Below are 21,051 nucleotides of genomic sequence, written 5' to 3'. Positions count from 1 at the left end.
ATTTGAAAATATGCATCACCATGTTGGAAACAGTTTGTTAGTCTCTCAAAATATTATCATAGAATTACTATGGTGTAGCAGTTCCATTCCTAGGCATAAACTCAAGAAAAGTGAAAACATATGTCCATACCACACCTATATGTGAATAGCAGCAGTGTTTGTAATGGCTGAAAAGAAACAATCTTTATGTCTATTAACTGATGATTGGCTAAACAAGATGTATATTCATATAACATGATTATTCAGCAATAGCAATGAGTACTAATACATGCTGCAATGTGGACGGACCACAAAAACTTTATGTCAAGTGAAAGAAGCCAGTCACAGAAGGCCACATTTTGTATGATTCTACGTACATGAAATGTCTGGAATAAGCAAATTTATAGAGACAAAAAGTAGGGTAGTAGTTGCCAGGGGCTGAGGGTATGGAGAGTGGCAGATGATTGCCAGTGGATGCAGGGCTTGTTTTTGGGGTGATGAAAATGATCTGAATTTAGTCGTGATGTTTGTACACATTGTGAATATACTAAAACTCAATTATACACTTTAAAAGGGTGAATTTTATGGTTTGTGAATTATATCTCAATAAAGAAAACACCAGATGGGGAAATTTTCATCTTAAAAATACAAATGTTTAGTATCTAAAATACTTATCAAGAAGTACTACAGACAACTAAAGTTCAATATCTAGATTCTACATAACAAGTAGTCAAAGGAGCTGTGCTATTTCTGTAGAATGAAGCAAAAGTTCGAAGTCCACGTGGAAAATTCACAGTGTCACTAACAGATAATGAAATAAAACAGGCAAAACTCCATTTCATCTCTAATGAATGAGCACAAATTTTCAAATGACAAAAACATTGCTTTGGGCATGAAACATTATTTAATCTTGATGAAGGATTGTATGGCCAACTATAGCAAGTGTTATCAAATAGTTCACATTCTGGAGCCATTTTAGGAATAATAGAAAAAAATGTGTATAGGCAGTAATGGAAAGAATACAGGAAGCTGTTCATGGGAAGGGTATAGCAAGAGAGAATTGGGAACAGCTAAGCAAATAGAGCCCATGAACTCTATCAGAGTATGGACTATGTGCACAGAACAAAGCTCCATGAAGAAATCAGGGCCTGTGTTTTCTGGTCACAATCATGGAAAACTTGGATCTAGTCTAGGCTCTAGTGTGAAGATGGAAAGATGAGTTGGGGTGGAGGGGTTTGGAATCTAATCTTCATTTGATTATTTTTTTTCCCTCTTACATCCTTTCTCTTTACATCTCTGTAAATGGGGTATCTGTGAAATAGAACAGATTTTCAGGTACAGATCAGGACAGAATTTTTTAAAAATCTGACACTCGGAATATGTGTCAAATATTTTCCCACAATAGCAGCTCCATCTTTTTCATGTTCAGTAGGAAAATGGGATCTCACAATGATTGACTAAATAACAGATTGAATGCAGACTAAGTGCAATTATGACCAAGTTTTCTAATTTATTTATGAGGCCTAGCCAATTCTCTTAAGATCCATAGCTCATTAATCCAGGTACAAAAAGAGAACAAACTAGTCAACTTGTTTTATCTCAGCTTTCCAAGTCCTCACGAAAGAAGAGAACAGAATGAAGGGACACATCCTTGCCACAGAGTTCTGAGGGAAAATGAGGGTAAGATCTCTGCCTTGGGCATCTTAGGGTGCTAATTCATACAAGGATTCATTAAGCAACAGCTATGTACTTCCTCCTCTGAGGTGTCATGAGTACATGTGTTCTCTTCACCTTTGGCTTACAAGTATTTGTGTACCTAGTTTATTTCTGCTACCATTCCATAGGCACAGGAACTCTTTTCTTAATTCGTTATATTATACCCACAGCAGCTGGAACCCAGTGGGCATTCAATAATGACAGTTGAGTGTACAGATCCAAGATTCAAGGCTGGAAACCAGAAGAGAGATATAAAGGGCACTCAGTGAGGTTCCTGGTCACCCACTGGACAGATGGTCAGAGGATCCATGTTCTTCCCTCCATCATGTGTTCCAGGGCTGAAGATAGGCTGGAGGGGCTCAGAGGAAGAGAAGCCAGTGAATGCATAGATGAGGGATTTGTTTGTTACATTGTAAAAGGAAATGTCTCCAGCCTTATAGTCCAGGAAGATGCCCACACGTTTGGGAGGTTCCCTTAATTGCAGGCGTGTTGGGGGAATGGTGGACACCTGGTACTCACTCCGCTTCATCATTATCACCACCCAGTAGCCATTGTCAGGTGACAGAGTCATGCTCCCTTTCCTGCTCATGGATGCTTTGCAGATGCCCAGGATCCACCCTGTCTTGTTTCCCACCTCTACTTCCCAGTAATGGCGGCCAGAGAAGAAGCTTGGAAGGCCTAGGGCAATGATGCAACTATCAAATCTTTCTGGATTGTCAGGCAGACGATTCCACTTGTTTCCAAGTCTCACGCTCTTCAGATTATTTGAGAAGATGAGATTGGGGTGGGCGGTTTCTGCATCCAGAATCACATTAGCTGCAGAAAGAATTAGAATACCTAGTTGGGGGTCCATGGGCAACATACCTACAGGGTTCTCCCCACCTCCAAGACACTTGGAGGGACAGTCTTCTTGAATGCACTGGAGGTCAGCATAGGGACTCAGCAGGTGAAGTCCACTTGTCTTAGTCTGGGCACTTACCGGCATGTGCCTGAGCACAGATGAGTTCTGGAACTACAGAGAGAAAGAAGATGGGGGAAAAAACCTAAGTATTTCAATTCAAAGAGGTTAAATCTACCCTGGTCACCACAACAAGGAAAGACAAGAACCCCCACCCCAACTCAGGACCTTGCTTCCTCTGCTTGGATTAACCCCATTCCTCCTAGACCCTGGGGCCTGCCTTGAAGACTCTGTGGTCTGATGAGTTGACCCAGGGAACAAGTCCAGCACAGAGCCTATGAAAGCTTTTTTTTTTTTTTTTTTTTTTTGCCTTTGTTGCAGGTGTTTTTCTCTTTTCTAAATAATGCCCAGAAATCAACAGCATAGGGAATATCACAGTAACCCCCGGCAAGCACATTATTCCATCACCATACTCACCATTGAAGATATCTATTTCTGAACGCAGCATTTCTAAAAGAAGAAAGGGAGCTTGAGTTAGGTTCCCCAGCTAGAGACGGATCAGAAAGAGGCTGAAGGCAGCATTAGAAAGGCCATGGGAGATGAAGAAGGGATGTCAGAGGGTTCTGGGCCACCTGGAACTCAGGGAGGAGGTGAGCCTCCTAGGAAGGAGGGAAGTGCCTCCCATTCCCCCCCCCCGAAGCCCACCTACCTGAGAGGTACTTCATGCTCTTCTCTACAAACTCTGATTTCCGGTAGAACAACTGGATCTTTTTTTCCACCTCTAGGGGAGTGTTCCACAGCTTAGGAACAGTCACCATCTTGACCCTAGAGACAAAAGACTGTTGGCCAGAGAGGGCTGGTGCATAGGGGTAGCTCAAGTTCCCATGAGATGGCAATAAAGTGCAGCCTCTACAGGGGACACCCAATCCACCTGGACTTTGCAATGAAAGTCTTCCCTGGACTCTGAGTTTTAAACACTGGTTCTCAACTTTGGCCACAGATTGGCATCACCTGAAGAGTTTTAAAAACCACTGACATAAAAACCACAGTGAGTTTTACTAAAGGCCTTATAATGGTGTGATATTGAAATGTCCATCCCGGAATTATCTATGTCAAATTAATTACACTTCTTTCGTCCTTTTCTGTTGAGATAAAAATGATAAGAAATAAGAAAAAATACGATGAGATATGACTCATTAGAATGGTTATTATTTTTGAAGAAATCAAAATGACGGGTATTAGCAAGGATGTGGGAAAACCCTTGTGCATGGGTGGCAGGAATGTAAAATGGTGCAGACACTGTAGAAAATAATATAGTGGTTCCTCAAAAAACTAAGCATAGAATTACCATATGACACATCAATTCCACTTCTAGGTATATACTCAAAAAAATTGAAAGCAGAGACTCAAACAGATATATGTACAGCAATATTCACAACAGCATTATTCACGATAGCCAACAGGTGGAAATAACTCAAGTGTCCATTGATGGATGAAGGGATAAACAAATTGTGGTATGTATACACAATGGAATATTATTCAGCCTTACATAAGAATGAAATTCTGACACATTGTACAATGTGAATGAATCTTGACGACATTATGCTAAGTGAGATAAGCCAGACACAAAAGCACAAATACTGTATGATTCCACTTATGTGAAGCAGTTAGAGTAGTCAAATCCATAAAGACAGAATGTAGAACGGTGGTTGCCAGGGGCTGAGTGAGGGAACAATGGGGAGTTATGTTTTAATAGTATGGCGTTTCCATTTGGGAAGATGAAAAAGTGCTGGAGACAAAGGTGGTGTTGATTGCACAATAATACAAATGTACTTAATGCCACTGAACAGCACGTTTAAAAATGGTTGTGGGTAGGGGATCCCTGGGTGGCGCAGCGGTTTGGCGCCTGCCTTTGGCCCAGGGCGCGATCCTGGAGACCCGGGATCGAATCCCACGTCAGGCTCCCGGTGCATGGAGCCTGCTTCTCCCTCTGCCTGTGTCTCTGCCTCTCTCTCTCTCACTGTGTGCCTATCATAAATAAATAAAAAATTAAAAAAAAATGGTTGTGGGTACACCTGAGTGGCTCAATGGTTGAGTGTCTACCTTTGACTCAGGGCATGATCCTGGGGTCCGAGATTGAGTCCCACATCAGGCTCCCTGCATGGAGCCTGCTTCTCCCTCTGCCTGTGTCTCTGCCTCTCTCTCTGTGTGTCTCAAATAAATAAATAAATAAATAAATAAATAACTTAAAAAATAAAAATGGTTAGAGTGGTAAATTCCATGTTATATGTATTTTCCCACCAGAAAAGAGGAAAAGACCAAAAAACTTATGCCAGGGTCACACTTTTGAAGATTTGGATTTAATTTGTGTGCCAAGGCCTGGAGGTCAGGATTTTGTAAAGCTCCCGGAGTGATTGTAATGTCCAGCCTCCTCCCTCCCCTCCCCTTCCTTCCCCTGTCTGGGGTTAGAGCATCACGACTCCTAGAAAATACTTCCCTCCCTGAGACCATAAGCACTGTGGCCTCAGGGAGGGAGGCACTTCCGCAGGAACAGTATTCTTGAGGCAAAATTGGCGATCTTTAGGGAGGTTTCTTAGGAACCATCATTAGCATGATAGGCTGTGTTCGTTCTTTCCAGTGTTCAGCCCATGCTCTCCCTCCTGACCACACTCCCATTTTCCCTACACAAATCCAGAGAGGCCTTAGGAGCTGCAGGAGATGGGAGGAGCCCAGAAGGAGTCAGACCCGGGGTTGGGAGCATCTCCGTCCTAGGAATGCTTCCCCCACAGCTTCCTGCAGGATACCCAAGGTAACACGAAGGGATCTCTCAGTACCTGTGCAGGGTGACTCCGATGTCCTAGGAGAGAAAAGAAGGAAGCTCCCCGTTACCAGTCTCCTAGGGGCTGCGCTGACTCCTGGTCTTTCCTCCTGGGCTCATATCCCCAGGTTGTCAGCAAAACTGGGGCACCTCTCCCCCATTCTAATTCTCATCACCCAAAGTGGCAGCCTGGTGGGGCTTACAATAGAACTGCACCCAAACCCTGCTTGTCTCTTCTGGGAGATGCCAGGGGATCCCTTGAGAACTGGGCCACCCTGGACTCCTGAGAGCTCATCAAAGGGATCTGGGTACCAGACCCTTGTCTTGTACTGACTTGAGCAGAGCTAATGGCAGTGCTGGGAGCTCATGATATCCTACTGGGGACAGTGGGAAGGGGAAAGCCAGGCCCAGCCACACTCACCTGCATGAGCTCCCACTCCGGCTGGAATTGCTTGGCCTCCAGCTCTCCAATTAGCTCGTCGAGGAGGGCAATGTCTCTGGACACTTGGGTGCTATACGTCTCCCTGACCTGGCCAATGGTCCGGTTCAGATCTTCGAATGAGGCCACAAAGAACTTCTCTTGCTGCTCCAGAATATGGTACAGTTGCTCTATTTGGTGCTGGATTCTCTGCTTCTGGGTTTCCATTTGTTTCTGGGGAACAAAAAAGTGTAGGGGTCTGTGCAGTGTGCTGGATGTGTATGCCCAGGGGATCCCCAGAAGCCCACTTCCTGGAGGCGAATAAGAAGCATGCTTCCTCAGCTTCTTGGAGGCCTGGATTTCAGAGCAGTAGGCAAAATGGGCCAGAACCTTCCAGAACAGACTGAGGGTGGCCAGGGCTGGCTCTTGTAAAATGCCCTAAAACCTAGTGTTCTGGGTTGATTTGTATCCCCTCCAAGATTTATGTTAAAGTCCTAACCTAGTACCTAAAGAATATGATCTTATTGGAAATAGCATCATTACAGATATAATTAGTTTAGATGAAGTCATGGTGAAGTGGGCCACTGGAATGGGGATGTTGGGACACAGACACAGGAAAGAAACACAAGGGAAAGATGACATCTACAAGCTGAGAAGGGAGGCCTGGAAGACGTCTCTCCTTCATGGCCCTCAGAAGGAACAGTCCTGCTGACACCTTGATTGTAGACTTCTGGCCTGCAGAACTGTGAAAGACTATATTTCTGTGGTTTAAGCCATTCAGTCTGTGGGGCTCTGTTATGGCAGCCACAGGACACTAGGATACCTGGTATCACATTTTCCCTTCCTTGAAGGTCAGTGTGAGGATAGCATATGCCTGGGGCTGTAAGTGGATAAGGTTATGACCACCAAGTGTCCAGGAAGGAGACTTCTCTCCACCCCGCTGCCAAAGTGCTGGCAGGCAGAAGGGCCTCAGTGTGGCTCTGAATGGAGGCAGTCAGTCCATTAATGTGAATGTAGGTGAACTTGACTTCTACTACAACTGCACATAGGTCAGCCATCTGGCCCATGTTCTATCTCCCTTTTCCTCCTCATGACTAGAGAGTTTTGAGGAAAGGTGAAGTGGCTCTAAGGGAACCTTCTCATTCCTCCATGGAGGGAGAAGCCCTTTTGGATCTTCCTTTTTTCTTTTCTTTTCTTTTTTTTTTTTTTTTAAGATTTCATTTATTTATTCATGAGAAACACACAGAGAGAGAAGCAGAGACACAGGCAGAGGGAGAAGCAGACTCCCCACGGGGAGCCCGATGTGGGACTTGATCCCGGGACTTCGGGATCATGACCTGAGCCGAAGGCAGAGGGTACCACCCAGGCGTTCCCCTTTTGGATCTTCTAAGACTGGACTTAATTAGTGTCATCATTTTAATCTCTTTAGTCCTTTTTTTAAATTTTAATTAATTAATTAATTAATTAATTATTTAAAAAACACCCAGGCTTTTTTTTTTTAAGATTTTATTTATTTATTCATGATAGACATAGAGAGAGAGAGAGAGAGAGAGAGAGAGAGAGAGAGAGGCAGAGACACAGGCAGAGGGAGAAGCAGGCTCCATGCAGGGAGCCTGACACGGGACTTGACCCTGGGACCCCAGGATCATGCCATGGACCAAAGGCAGGTGCTAAACCACTGAGCCCCCCCAGGGATCCCCCCAATTTTTATTTAAGTAATCTCTACAGCCATTGTGGGGTTGAACTCACAACCCTGAGATCAAGAGTTGCATGCTTTCTGGCTGAGCCAGCCAGGCACCCCATTCTTCCACACTTATCTTAGTGTCATTGTGCTGTAAAGAAAAGTTTCCCCTCCCTCTTCCATATGATTATATATGTATATATATATTTAACTATTGAAAGAAGGAGGAAGAGCAGAAGTTTTGAAAACAGCATCATTTTCCTCAGGAGCTCATGTCACTGTGAACATTTTAAGGGAAGACCAGATCTTGTCTCCCTGACTTTCCCTGTGGCCCAGGCTTCTGTCTCACCTTCATGGCAGGGGGCATCTCTGACCTCTGCTTCACCCACAAGTTCCAAGCCACCTGGGATTATAGGAAAGGGTTTTTTGTTTGTTTGTTTGTTTTTTGTTTTTAGAAAAAGTGGGAGCTGGTGAGTGGGCAAGGTGGTGAGGGGAAGGGCAGAGAGAGAGGGAGAGAGAGAAATCTTAAGCAGACCCCACACCCAGTGTGGAGCCAAACTCAGAGGCTCAATCTCATGACCTTGAGACCATTATCTGACCTGGAATTAAGAGTTGGACTTTTAACTGACTGATCCCTGCCGCCAGGCACCCTGGAAAGTGGTTTTCTTTTACTACATACACTTCATGAGTTTCCCAAAAGTTAGACACCTGGGCCAATGCTATACCCGCCCCCATTCCTGCCCTTTCTTATCTTTGTCTGTTTCCCATTGTGGTGTGAGAGATGGGATCCAGCCAACAGAAATGGGTCAGACAAATTAAGGCACTTTGGTATAGGTGAATTTGCCTGCAGGGAAAATGGAAGTGATTTACATGTCCAGGTTTAACAGAAAAAGGCCGATAAGTGTATTTATTGAAATCTGCGGCATCACAAAATAATAGTTTTAAAGAAAATCTCTAACTATTTGAATTTTTAAAATCCATGTTTTTTTTTAAATAAAATGGACAACAATTATAAAGATGATACAGTGGAGTATTTAAAATGGAAAAATCTCTCCTCCCATTTCCCCAATCCCATCTCTCAGCAACAGCCACTGTTGTGGTGTTAATTTCTCTAAACCATTTTGTGGTGAATATGAAAGCACAGGCTCCTTGGAAATTTCCCTCCTATGCTGCAGTTGGGTCTCTCCAGGAACAAGCTCATCCTTGGATTCCTGATACCTCTCTGCCCCCTTTAGAGCAGGAGGTTCTAAATATGTGATCAGTTCTGCTTCCCTATGAACCAGAACATAATTTGGAGACCTTCTGCTCACTTTTGGTCCCCTCTCTCCTTTTGTAGGGGGGAACTCAGGCAAGGACTGGACACAGAACACCCCTGGCCTTACCAGAAATTTCGCAGTCTTCTTATCTCCCTGAGATCTCTGCTCCTCCCCAGATTTTCTCAACTCCTTCACATACTCCAGCTGCTTTTGAATTTTCACCTGGAAAAGGGCACTTGTTAAAGCCTAAACTTGGCTTCTGCCATCCTTAGTTGGTGACAACTCTAGAGGGAAAAAATCTGCCTTATGGAGTAAAGCTGAGGGTGCTGTAGCCAAGTGCACAGGGAGGGTGCCCAGGAAAGAAGAATGAATCCATCATACCAAGGGAAGCAGATCCAAGAGGCGGTGAGAAAGAGATTCTTAATGACATGTGGGCACCTGGATTCAGCCATACCTGAAGCTAGTGCCCTTGGATCTTAGCTACATGAACCAATAAATTTCGTCTTTGCTGGTCTGGTTTGTATTATATTTTTGCCAGTTACAGCCCAAGAATGCTGCCTAATGCACCAACATCCCAGCGTTGTTGGGAAAATAAAGTAGCTACTGGCTACTTTAAAAAGCTTCCCCCCCACCCAAAAAAGCCCTACCTTGTATTCCAGGGCAGCCTCCTCAATAGGGCGTACCCGGTGGCCTCGGTGTTCCTGACTCAGACTGCAGATGAGGCAGATAGGCTCCCTGTCGTCCTCACAGAAGAGCAGCTGGACCTGCTTCATGTGTCGCTCACACTGTGGCAGGGACCTGGGGCTCAAGATAGCCATCTGCAGGTCCTCCTTCTGCTGGACGTCTCCAGAGTTCTTTATAGGCAGTGAGGCCTGGCTTGAGAGGCAGCTGGGTGAGTATCTGCCTGAGGTCTTGAGATCCTCAGAACCAATGGCAGGTCTGTAGGAATCATGCACATAGGTGCCATCAGCTGGATCTCCTTCCTGGGCATGGCCAAGGGGATACATGGCCTCATCCTGTGGCTTCCCTGGGGATATGGCAGCAGAAAAATTTCTTGAGTGACAAATCCAAAATGTAATGAAGGCGTGCTACAAGACACAGCAGAGAGAGCTATCTCGTGTCTGGGACATGAGGTCCTGGTCAGGCTGTGGCCACTTCTAGCTTGTCCTCCCCTGACTTCACTCCAGCAGGTAGCAAACCACCCAGTGGAAGTGAGGGCTAAGGGCTAGACTCATGGAAGTCCTGAGACTTGGAATTCCTGGATACTTCTCCTAAAGAAAGGCCTTTTGTTACAAATCCTATCCCTTCCTCCTGCACATACACGAACCTAGCAGGTGATATAAAGGCAGTGAGATGTTCTGACTAGTGTTTGCTTTACCACTTAAAACCACCCAGGCTGCTCATGACCCAAGTGGAAGCTCCCAAGTACATAACCTAACCCCTAGCAGAGTCCCTGGCACATAATAAGGATTTGAGAAGTGTGTGTTGAATGAAAGAACGAATGGGACTTCTCCTCACTTCCAGGTTCAGGAAGAACTAAATGGAAGTAAGAAAAGAGACTTGGCTTTTTAAGGCTGAAGGGTATAACCTACCATGATGACAAACAGCTATGACTAGCTGTGCCCCAAGACTATAACACAACTTAAAAAAGCAGAAATGACAGGAAGTACAAGAAGAAACAGAAGCACACTCAATCCATTAGATCCCTCCCACCTTCTCTCACAAGGTCCCAGGAATTTGTATCATAGCTGTGAGACTGTGAGAGGCCCTCCTAGTAACCATTCTTCCCTCCTCTTGTGATAGAATTGATTGCAGCCTATCAATTGATGGCTTCTCCCCCCCCACCAAAAAAAAAAAAAAACCCACAGCATTTTTTTGCAGTTAGGTGTGGCTACTGACTACATTCTGGCCAAAGGGATATAAATGAAGGCATCATGAGCGGCTTCTAGAAACTTCTGGAAACCTTCCCTAAGTGATACTCTTCTCCTTTGTCCTTCTATCCCACTGCTTGGAATAAGGATGCCACCATCTAAGACCATGAGTTTGAGAGCAAACTTTGTGGAGCAGAAAAACAGTAAGAGCCTGGGTTCCTGGCCCATGGAGTATCACATCTGTTCTGAACCATCAGTGTGTTACTTATGTGAAGGAGAAACAAACTTCTATCTTGTTTCAGTTAGCGTTATTTTGGTGTTTCTGTCATCCACAACCCAACATAATCCTAATTTCTGCCTCCTTAGTAAAAGAGATTTAGGATTTTAGCCAACAGCTCTCTTCCCTGCTCGGGGAGGTGAATGGCAGGGTCCCACGGGTTCATTGTGAGAAGAGGGTATTTTTACCCAATATTTCCCAGAGGCTCAGACTGAGGTCCATGAATTCCTTGGAATTCTAAAGGATTTCAGAGTGTCTAAGAACTAACTGAACTTTGATGCAACATTTTATGAAGATGTGCATACATGCATCTTTTTCAGGATTCACAGCCTACCTCAGATTCTCAAAGTGTTGGGGATCTTGGGGGCCACTCAGGGATCTGGTGACATAAACACAGTGGAGATAAAAGGCTTGTGAGGGAACACCTGCACAGGTCACCATGCCTAAGGATGCCAGGTCTTCTGAGTTCCGGGATCCTTCCTTACCTGACGAAGGAGGGACTTCTGGACCTGAAGGCTGATGGAGCTCACCACCTGCCACCTCCCTCGAGGTCTCAGGGGGTTCTTGACCCTCAATTCCATTTTTCTTTGAAGGCCCTATAGATTCCGGATGCTCACAGGTTGTCTTGCCTTTGGACAATGATACATTGGAAAGTGTTTTCCTGAATGCTCCTTCTTTTGGGATCATGGAATGTTCTGGATTCCTGGAGCCTTTCTCTGGAGCCACAGTAGCACCTACATCCAGAGTGGCCACTTCACTGGGGGTAGCTGCTGAGTCTGTATGATCACTTCTCATTTTCTCTTGAGACAGAAGAGTTTCTGGATTGAGGAGTTCTCTCTCTCTTGAAAAAATGGTGAATTCAAGACTTCTGGGTCGCCTCTGTCCTGATGATAAACGTTCTCCAGGTATCTTGGATTTTACTCTTCCCAGGGACCCAGTAAACGACCCAGAGGAGAGTTCTTGGAGTCCTAAGGAGCTGGCATTCCAGCGTAGATGGTCAGTAGGACTCCCCTTCTCCCCCTGCAGCTTGCCAGGGAATGGGCTTCTCTTGGAGGACGAACTGAGGCTCCTGGCCCCTGGCTTACCCAGCATATCCGGGCACCCGGAGCTCTTTTGATCTCTCCGTCTGCTCTGAGGCTTCTTCTGGGATCCCTTTCCAGCCTCATGCTGGTTGGCTGGCAGGCTGACAGCCCCATCACCACTTTGCCGCTGCCTCTCACCTTCCAGGCCATCTGATATTTTCAGGCCCTTGGACTTATTCTCCCCAAAGGAACAAGACATTGCTGAACTGTATGTGCCACTTTCTTGTATCAGATACTCTGCAAAGACAACAGGATGCAAAGGCATGAGAATGTGCAGGGCTCAGGGCCAGGGGTTGGGAGAAGGAAGAGAAGGGAAAAATCACCTCAGAAATTACAGAAGTTCAGGGATGCCTGGATGGCTCAGTGGTTGAGCATCTGCCTTTGGCTCAGGGCACGATGGGGGATCGAGTCCCACATCGGGCTCTCTGCTCTGCCTCTCTCTTTCTATGTCTCTCATGAATAAATAAATACAATCTTAAAACAAAAAATAAATTACAGAAGTTCAGAATGTTCTAGGCAATGACAGTCAATTACCATTAAGTAAGAGAATACTAATTATTTGCTATATATTTCCCAAATAGTACTTTTCAGAGTTCTTTGGCATGAGAACTTGTTTTCAGTATAAAGTCCTACACGAAATTCTTAGTTAGTAAAATAGATAAAAACTCTAGTTTACTGGTATAAATGTGGGTGTGATTATGATGTACAAAATTCACTTATAAAATTAATTAATAAAGAAGAATTATATTTGGCACAAAAATTTGAAAACAGGATTTGAAGGACAGTTAAAACTTTAGAAACTAATTTACTTCTGTTTTATTCTTTGGTTTCATGATGTGAAGAAAATCCTAACATACAGATAAGTAAGTGTAAATGGTGATTTTTTTTGAAAAAGATTTTATCTATTTATTCATGAGACACACACACAGAGAGAGAGAGAGAGAGAGAGAGAGGCAGAGACACAGGCAGAGGGAGAAGCAGGCTCCACTCAGAGCCCAACACGGGACTCGGTCCCAGGACTCGATCCCGGGACTCGATCCTGGGACTCCAGGACGACGCCCTGGGCCAAAGGCAGGCGCCAAACCGCCGAGCCACCCAGGGATCCCCTGATTTTTCTTTCTTAAACAGCTTGCTTGGAAGTTTCAGGATACAGTTTCATTAAATAGAAATGACAAAGGCTTAATTTCAAGGTCTGTGTAAAAGGAGTTTAAGCACAAATTATCACCCTGGTGGCCTCTAGAATTTCAAAATTTGGTGAATGACACATTTTAACAAATTTGTTGGAAACAAATTAGAAAAATTAATAAAATTTGAATTAAGTATTTTAAAAAAGATTTTATTTATTTATTCATGAGAGATGGAGAGAGAGAGAGGCAGAGACAGGCAGAGGGAGAAGCAGGCTCCATGTGGGGAACCCAACGTGGGACTTGATCCCAGGACTCCAGGATCATGCCCCGAGCTAAAGGCAGGTGTTAAACCGCTAAGCCACCAGAGATCCCCTTATATATTTGTTAACATTCTAAAGAATTCCTGAAATATCTTCTTCAGCTATAACTTGCAAACCCTACTCTAGTAAGGAAATGAAGCACCCATAATCAGCGCCTTAAATTTTAGTAGAAGAGGCTCTTATTAAATTGCTTCAGAGATATTTAAAACTCTTTAAAAAACTTTGCTGTTGCGAACACTTTACTTCCTAGGAAAAGGCAAGTTCCCCAAGCTGTCTCTAGAATTAATGAAAAGCGCTAAATATGCTAATAACCAGGTTTTAAAATATGAAAATTAACTTAAAAAATTCTACTCATCAAAAAAAAAAATTCTACTCATCAAATTACACTGGACTCAGATTATGGTTTAGTCCATCACTCTTCCAAAGAGTAGAGAACTTTTATGTTATTTAAACATTTCTACTTCTGAAAAACACATGGAAAATATTTCTAATGTGTCCTTAAAGTCTTTAAAAGTAGAAGAAATACTTAAACACTAGCCAATGTTTTTTAAGCCCATCATGTATTTGGTCCTCCCCAAAATCTTAAAAAAAAAAAAAGTCTTTAGAAGCAAAAATTCAATAGACCACATTCACTGATCACAGTGTGATGAAATAAGGAAGTTACAACAAAACAGGAATAGAAGAACAAGGAGGAGGAGAAGGAAGGAAAACAAGGAAAGAGAAAAGATAAAGGAAGGAAAAGAATTGAGAATTTTAGAATATCTTTGTGAAATGTGTCAGAGAAGAGCTCAAAACTGAAATTAGGTAGATTTCACTGTGAGGATGACTTGTTGACCCTGCTGATATGGGCAGTTAGCAAGCATTTTTTTTTCTCTTCTGAAGATACTGGTGGGTACATAGGAGTTAATCACAATGAAGTTAAGGACCCTCTAAGATCAGGCATCTAGTTCCTGCCTCTCCTGATTCTTTTTTTTCTCTTTTAAAGATTTATTTACCCATGAGAGACACAGAGAGCTGCCTCTCCTGATTCTGCCCTGCAGTCAGAATCTCAGCCTTTCTCCTCCTCATATTTATTTATTTATTTATTTATTTATTTATTTATTTATTTATTTATTTATTTTACCTTTTTTTTTTTTTTTTTTTTTTTTTAAAAGCCATTGGGAGCCTTAGCTATACTAACCCAGATCCAAAGACCTTAGTGGCAGAAAGGACTTGGTCAGTCAGTGTCACTGGAGTCATAGTAGACCTGGGACTCCTAAGCTTCAAGTCACAACATACTGGTCTAAACACAAATTCCCTCTTGCACCTTGTACCCCACCCCATGAACAGCCAGCAGTTGCATTGCGAAAGGAAGGGGCATGGGACCTGCTTACCTGGGCCAATCGCTTTGTCAAGCTCCTCTGCCAGGAGGTTCTGGTTGATGGCCCTCAGGACTTGCAGGGTCAGCCGCACGGCATTCTCTTCCCCGTAGTGGTTGATCATCAGATTGGCCAGCTTCACTGGCTTGGCATTCTGGACCTGGCCCCGGGGGATCCGGGAGTGATCCTTCTCCACGCTGGTGTTCTGCAGCTTAAACTTGAACTTCTCAAAGTCATTGGGCAGCAGCTCCTCCAGGGAGTCCAGCAGATGATCACTGGGGGTTTTGATCATGGTGTTGACCAGGAAAGGCTGGAGCCAGCAGTCTGAAACAGCCTCTGTCTTGGAACCCAGAGGGTGGGTAAAAAAGAAGCCACTTGTGAAATAGCGGAAAAGCACAGGAAATGCTCTCTGCACTCTGGCGAGAACTGAGCTATGAGTGTCATCGTTTGTTTGTTTCCAGTGATGACTCTTGTGTTCTCTTTCTCACAGATTTGGAGGCCTTCACAGCTAGGAGGGTTCAAGGCCTTGCCAGCCATGTGTTCCTATAGTGCCCCAGCCCTCACCTTCCCATACTGGCCTGTAGAGCAGTGCGTAAGTATGTGAGGGAGGGCCTGGGGCTGGATTCCAGGGTCTCGATCCTGGGAAGGCACTCAGATGCCTCTGTCTCTCCTTCTCCCGGGATATGGGTGTGGGGAGCAGGAACAAAGCCCCTGGTCCCATGCTGCAGAGGACCGTAATGAGAGTCAGTCTTTTTGACCAATCGTTTTCCTCCAGACTCAGGATTTTATGGACCCTCCAGAGCAAATGATGAGGGTTGCGGGGGGCAACAAGTGCAGCCCTGCAAGTTTTGCCCTTCTCTGCCCAAGAAGGAGGTGAAGCCGGAGGGCACTGCCAGGCCACCAGCCTTGGTGTCACCCCTATTGATGTCATTCCAGTTGTCTGGTGCTTTCAGCATCACAAAGGCCTCAAATGCTGTGTGTGGAACTGTCATCCTGATTTGTTTGTTCCCTACTCTGCCCTGGCTTCCCGAGAGCATCCCCATGAGGGAGGGTGCTTGTCCATGCACTTTTATTGAACAAGTTTTTTGTTTGTTTGTTTTTTGTGTTTAAAGTAAGCCCCATGCTCAGTGTGAGGCTTGAACTCAGAACCCCAAGAACAAGGGGTCACATGCTCTACTGACTGGCCAGCCAGGTGCCCCTGAACACATATTTTAGACGCCATGCCAGGATGCTGGAGAAACAAGGGTGAAAAAAGGAATAGGTGTCCTTTGGAGCTCATGTCCCAGTGTGGTCTCCAGAAGTTGCTCCAGAGCTAATGGAAGTGGTACGTGGGGTAAGTGGACTTCTTCCACAATTGACAGCTTCTGTCTTTCTGTATACCCTGATTTTTATCCCCGGCTTTTTTTGTTTTGAAAAAACACTACTTTTAGTTGCCACATCTCTATAGTCTGATTCTGCTAGAACACTTTCACACTTTCCAGCCTTTTAAAATTCTGTCAAGACAATGTATTTGAAAAGTCCATTCCAAGCAAAATGTCCCTTAATTAATTAAGATTTCCTCATTATTAGACTGAAGGTACTTTCAGGCATCCTCAAGATGTCTCCATTGTAAAAGGACATTTTTTTCTTTGTGACTAGTAAGTGACCTGAGCATGTGGAAATGTCTTGTTCTCCCACAATCTTTCACCTCATGATTTTAGCATTCATTGATAATCCTTTCCGATATCAATTGCTACAATGATACTTGAAAAATGGTGATATTTCTGGCACTTAGCTGGCATCACTTATGTGTCCTGGCTTAAGCTTTCTGCATTTCTCATGAAGTTTTTGGCTTTGTGGATGTTTTGTCGGTAACACAATGGTGCTTACTCTGTGCCTGGCACAGCTTGCTTTATATCCATTGTCTCCTGAAATCTCTGCAGCACCCCTTCAGGGCAAGATTCATCATCCTCACTTACATCCAGGATTAGTGGTTTAGTGACTTGCTCAGTGACTGAGCCAGGATTCAAACTCCCTCTTTTAACCATTTTGGAATATTGCCTACATGCATGATAATAATTGATTATTTTACTGTTCCTCACTAACCACAGATGCTTTTATCTTTAATTTATTTTTATTTATTTATTTATTTATTTTACTTATTTATTTATTTATTTATTTATTTATTTATTTATTTATTTACAGATGCTCCTTTTAAAGCTGACCAATGAGGCTCAAAACGGGCCATTCTGACGGCTCCCACAGGTCACATACAACATTCTGATGCCTGACAGAACAAACAGCACTGTGCCTGACCAGCCTGTGTGTGACCAGTTGGGACCAAGATTTTGATGAGTTCTGCTTGGTTTAATTGATCTTATTGTCCAGTTGGTCCACATACTTCATATTTTACCGAGTACTCAGTCCTTTTGGTTTCTTAGCTGACAGCATCCAGTTTTCTGGATCCTGCTGAGAAAATAACCCTAAACCCAACATACTCCCTAAGAAATGGATGGACCCAAATGCATGCATATTTATGGTACAAATGTTGGATGTGTGATATTCTCAGGTTGAGCTGGAAGAGTATTGACTGAGCATCTCTGGGACCAGGACCTGTGCAAGATTTCAGAAGGCAGTAACACAGCCACCCCACAGGGAACCTCCCTCTCCTGAGACAGAAATGAAATTTGCAATAACATGCTGGATATTTCCTGTTCCTGGGGTTCCTGACCCTGTCTTGACTGGCTAGGGTCCTTTAAGCTGAGACTAAGACACCCACAACAGAATTTTTTAAAAAGATTTTATTTATTTATGAGAGAGGGAGAGAGAGAGAGAGATAGAGAGAGAGAGAACCAGAGACACAGGCAGAGGGAAAAGCAGGCTCCATGCAGGGAGCCCTGATGTGGGACTCGATCCCAGGTCTCCAGGATCATGCCCCGGGCTGAAGGCGGCGCTAAACTGCTGAGCCACCCAGGCTGCCCAGAATTTTTTTTTTAAGATTTTATTTATTTATTCATGAGAGAGAGAGAGAGAGACAGAGAGAGAGAGAGAGAGAGAGAGATTGAGAGGCAGAGTAATAGACAGAGGGAGAAGCCAGCTCCTTGCAGGGAGCCCGATGCAGGCCTCAATCCCAGGACTCTGGGATCATGCCCTGAGCCAAAGACAGACGCTCAACCGCTGAGCCACCCAGGCATCGCCCCCACAACAGAATTAAGCAGGAACTGGGGCTTTCCAGTCTATAACAGGATATTTTGCAATTGCAGTGATACCTTTTGCAACAGGGGGCAATTCTAAGGCATAGATTTGTCTCTTTTTTTTTTTTTTTAAGAGAGAGCACATGAGCAGGGGTTAGGGGGAAGGAGGGGTAGAGAGAGAGAGAATCTCAAGCAGACTCCCCACTAGCAGCGCCACATGGGACTTGATCTCACAACCCTGAGATCATGACCCTGAGGTATGACCTGAGCTGAAACCAAGAGTCAACCGTTCAACTCACTGAGCTACCCAGTAGCTCTGAGTCATGGACTTATAAGGTAATGTTTTGACGCCACCGAGGCATTTATGGGTCAAGAGAAGCTGAAAGAGCTTCCATTTTTTGAGGTTCCAGTAGTTTTTTTTTTTTTAATGAAGAAATGTAAAAAGACAATTAGACCTTTTGGGATGCCTTTTAAATGTTTGTACAGCTGTAGTGGAGTGTGGATGAAATCTTTCTTGTGCCTCTGTGACAGTATGCGTGCCCTTATTTGGAAACAACATGATACATCTAAATCCATCCCAGCTGCTGCAAGCAGAGGTATTTCAACCTCTGGTCTTATCCTAAGTAATGTATAGCCCAGACACCCCAACCTTTACTCCATGCCTGGGTTTCACCTTTCTAACTTATTCCATCAGGGTTTCACTTTCTAACACATTCATTTTTGCATCACTTGGAGATTTTTTAATCAACATGTATTACTTTTATAAAAGGGAAAAAAGATAGTTTTAAAACTTATTTTATAATTTGTTTAGCCTCCAAGAGGATATCAGTCCTGTCCCCAGAACCATCATGATAAAGGAGGTTTATGGTACTTAAATATATAGTACATATTGGTTATTGAGAGAGCTGTAGGCAAGATCACAGAAGAATTCTTCTGTTAATATGGAGTTGGAAGTAGTGGATTCCATTGTGACCCAAACTCTTCCTCACCCTCCAGTATATTGACTTTTAAGGGAGAAATCTGAGACTTTGAGAGGCTAACGTGTCACGTTCAAAGTGAATTTCCAGGCAACAAACTTCCCACTGAGAAGCATACTTGTAACTGTGCTTTCTGATAGCAAACCAAGTTATGGTGCAACCTCCAACCTCCTGAGTGGGATGGAAACAGGGAGAGGAAGGCAGCTTCCTAGATGGCCTTGACCTGTGGAGGTTGTTCAGTAGTGGAGTTGGAATAGTTCCCAGATTGGTTCACCAACCAGAGTTTCTTTTTCTTTTTTTAAAATAAATTTATTTTTTATTGGTGTTCAATTTGTCAACATACAGAATAACACCCAGTGCTCATCCCGTCAAGTGCCCACCTCAGTGCCCGCCACCTAGTCACCCCCACCCCCCCGCACCCCTCCCCTTCCACCACCCCTAGTTTGTTTCCCAGAGTTAGGAGTCTTTCATGTTCTGTCTCCCTTTCTGATATTTCCCACTTATTTTTTCCTCCTTTCCCCTTTATTCCCTTTCACTATTTTTTTATATTCCCCAAATGAATGAGACCATATAATGTTTGTCCTTCTCTGATTGACTTATTTCACTCAGCATAATACCCTCCAGGTCCACCCACGTCGAAGCAAATGACCAACCAGAGTTTCATTTGCAATATGGTAAAGCCAAGCAAGAAGCTTTATAAACTATAAAGTGCTATACTTATTATTTATTCTGACTGTTAAATCTAGATGGAGGGCAAGTGGGTGTTCATGTTATTCTTTTTTTTACACGTATTTAAACATTTTATAATTTAAAACATCGAAAAAATGTTCGTTTTACCAATATTTCTAGGGACTTCACTAAGAGGCTGGCTCTGGGCACCCAGTCCCTGACCACCAAACATTTACAGGTTAGTGAAGAACACACTTCTCCCTTCCCTTGCACCTTTTCTTCTTTTCTTTTCTTTTCTTTTCTTTCTTTCTTTCTTTCTTTCTTCCTTTTCTTTCTTTCTTCTTTCTTTCTTTCTTTCTTTCTTTCTTTCTTTCTTTCTTCCTTTCTTTTCTTTCTCCCTCCTTTCTTTCTATCTTAGATTTTATTTATTTATTCATGAGAGAGAGAGAGAGAGAGAGAGAGAGAGAGAGAGAGAGAGAGGGGCAGAGACGCAGACAGAGGGAGAAGCAGGCTCCCTACCCGGATCCCAATCTGGGACTCCATCCTAGGACCCCAGGATCACCACCTGACGCAATGGCAGATGCTCAACCACGGAGCCACCCAGGTGCCCCTTCCTTGCACCCTTTGAGGTTCGGTTTACATAATCTTGTTCCACTGTCACCTCCCCATCCTCATCCCCTACAGAGAGGCCCGGGGTGCTTTGGTCATGCCTACCCAGTGAGTTTGCAACATGCACAAAGTGATGAGGGAGAAAAGGGGACTCCAAGATGTACCTGTGTGGTCTGGGCCAGTTACTCCACCTCTCTGAGCTTGTTTCTGTCAAATGGGTGGCCTGGAAATTTCAATGAGATAAACGTAGGCAAAAGAGCCTGCACCGTGGGGGCAGTGTCAGCTACGTCCGCTGAGGCTCCGGAGCCTGGCGCAGCGCCGGGCTAGTCCTGGGCGGCGCCCTAGGGCGGGACGGCCGTCACCTCCAAGACCCCAGCCACCGCGCTCGCTTCAGCGCGTGAGGGCACAGAGACCCCCACTCCGCGGGTCCCCTGAGGCGTTCGCTCTGAGGGGAAAAGGCCTGGGCAGGAGGGAGTGGGTGGGAAGAGAAGCCCGAGGATATAAGGCAAGTGTCGGCTCGGAACCGTACAGGCAGGCACCGGAGGCGAGACCACCCAGCACACGGAGTCGGCCGACGCCGTGGACTCTGCCCCAAGGAGAGATAGCCCGAGGAGGCGCAACGCGCCCGGGGACCCACACCCCAACACCGCGCAACCGCGGCCTGGGACCCTGGCGTGGAGCCGGTGTGTCCGATGTAGTTAGGGGGGACGCCCTAAACTACATCTCCCAGGGGGCCCCGGGACTAGTGGAGCCAATCAGAGGGCGAGTGGGCGGGTTCAGCGTGGCCTTTGTCTCCCAGGGGGCGCCGGGGCCCGGCGCCGC

At 44.7% G+C, this 21,051-nt stretch overlaps 1 protein-coding gene across 2 annotated transcripts; it reads right to left on the bottom strand.

The window, feature by feature from the left end:
• Positions 1–1,464: 1,464 nt before the first annotated feature.
• On the bottom strand, positions 1,465–20,938 carry MEFV (MEFV innate immuity regulator, pyrin). Of its 2 annotated transcripts, none has more exons than XM_038540617.1 (10): positions 20,394–20,938; positions 11,400–12,233; positions 9,414–9,793; positions 8,893–8,988; positions 5,833–6,063; positions 5,428–5,450; positions 3,303–3,418; positions 3,071–3,103; positions 2,675–2,707; positions 1,465–2,511 (listed from the first exon to the last, which is right to left on the bottom strand). In XM_038540617.1, the coding sequence occupies exons 2-10, from the start codon at positions 12,193–12,195 to the stop codon at positions 1,958–1,960; spliced, it is 2,262 nt and encodes a 753-aa protein (XP_038396545.1). In that variant the 5' UTR covers positions 12,196–12,233; positions 20,394–20,938; the 3' UTR covers positions 1,465–1,957. The 2 variants fall into 2 exon arrangements, with proteins under 2 accessions (XP_038396545.1, XP_038396544.1); XM_038540616.1 differs by lacking the exon at positions 20,394–20,938 and adding an exon at positions 14,817–15,175.
• Between the last annotated feature and the right edge of the window lie 113 nt (positions 20,939–21,051).

Source organism: Canis lupus, chromosome 6 (assembly GCF_011100685.1).
Source record: "Canis lupus familiaris isolate Mischka breed German Shepherd chromosome 6, alternate assembly UU_Cfam_GSD_1.0, whole genome shotgun sequence".
Classification (NCBI taxonomy): Eukaryota; Metazoa; Chordata; class Mammalia; order Carnivora; family Canidae; genus Canis; species Canis lupus.
This window is presented reverse-complemented; position numbering and strand designations above follow the sequence as displayed.

What these genes read in the sequence shown, in the direction of transcription:
- MEFV (XM_038540616.1), bottom strand. Translation starts at nt 15,093, where the DNA reads ATGATCAAAACCCCCAGTGATCATCTGCTGGACTCCCTGGAGGAGCTG. An exon ending in GAGCATGAAGTACCTCTCAG is followed by an intron (nt 3,104 to 3,302) that starts GTAGGTGGGCTT and finishes TTCTTCTTTTAG; the next exon opens with AAATGCTGCGTTCAGAAATA. An exon ending in CTGTGCTCAGGCACATGCCG is followed by an intron (nt 2,512 to 2,674) that starts GTAAGTGCCCAG and finishes TTCTTTCTGCAG; the next exon opens with CTAATGTGATTCTGGATGCA.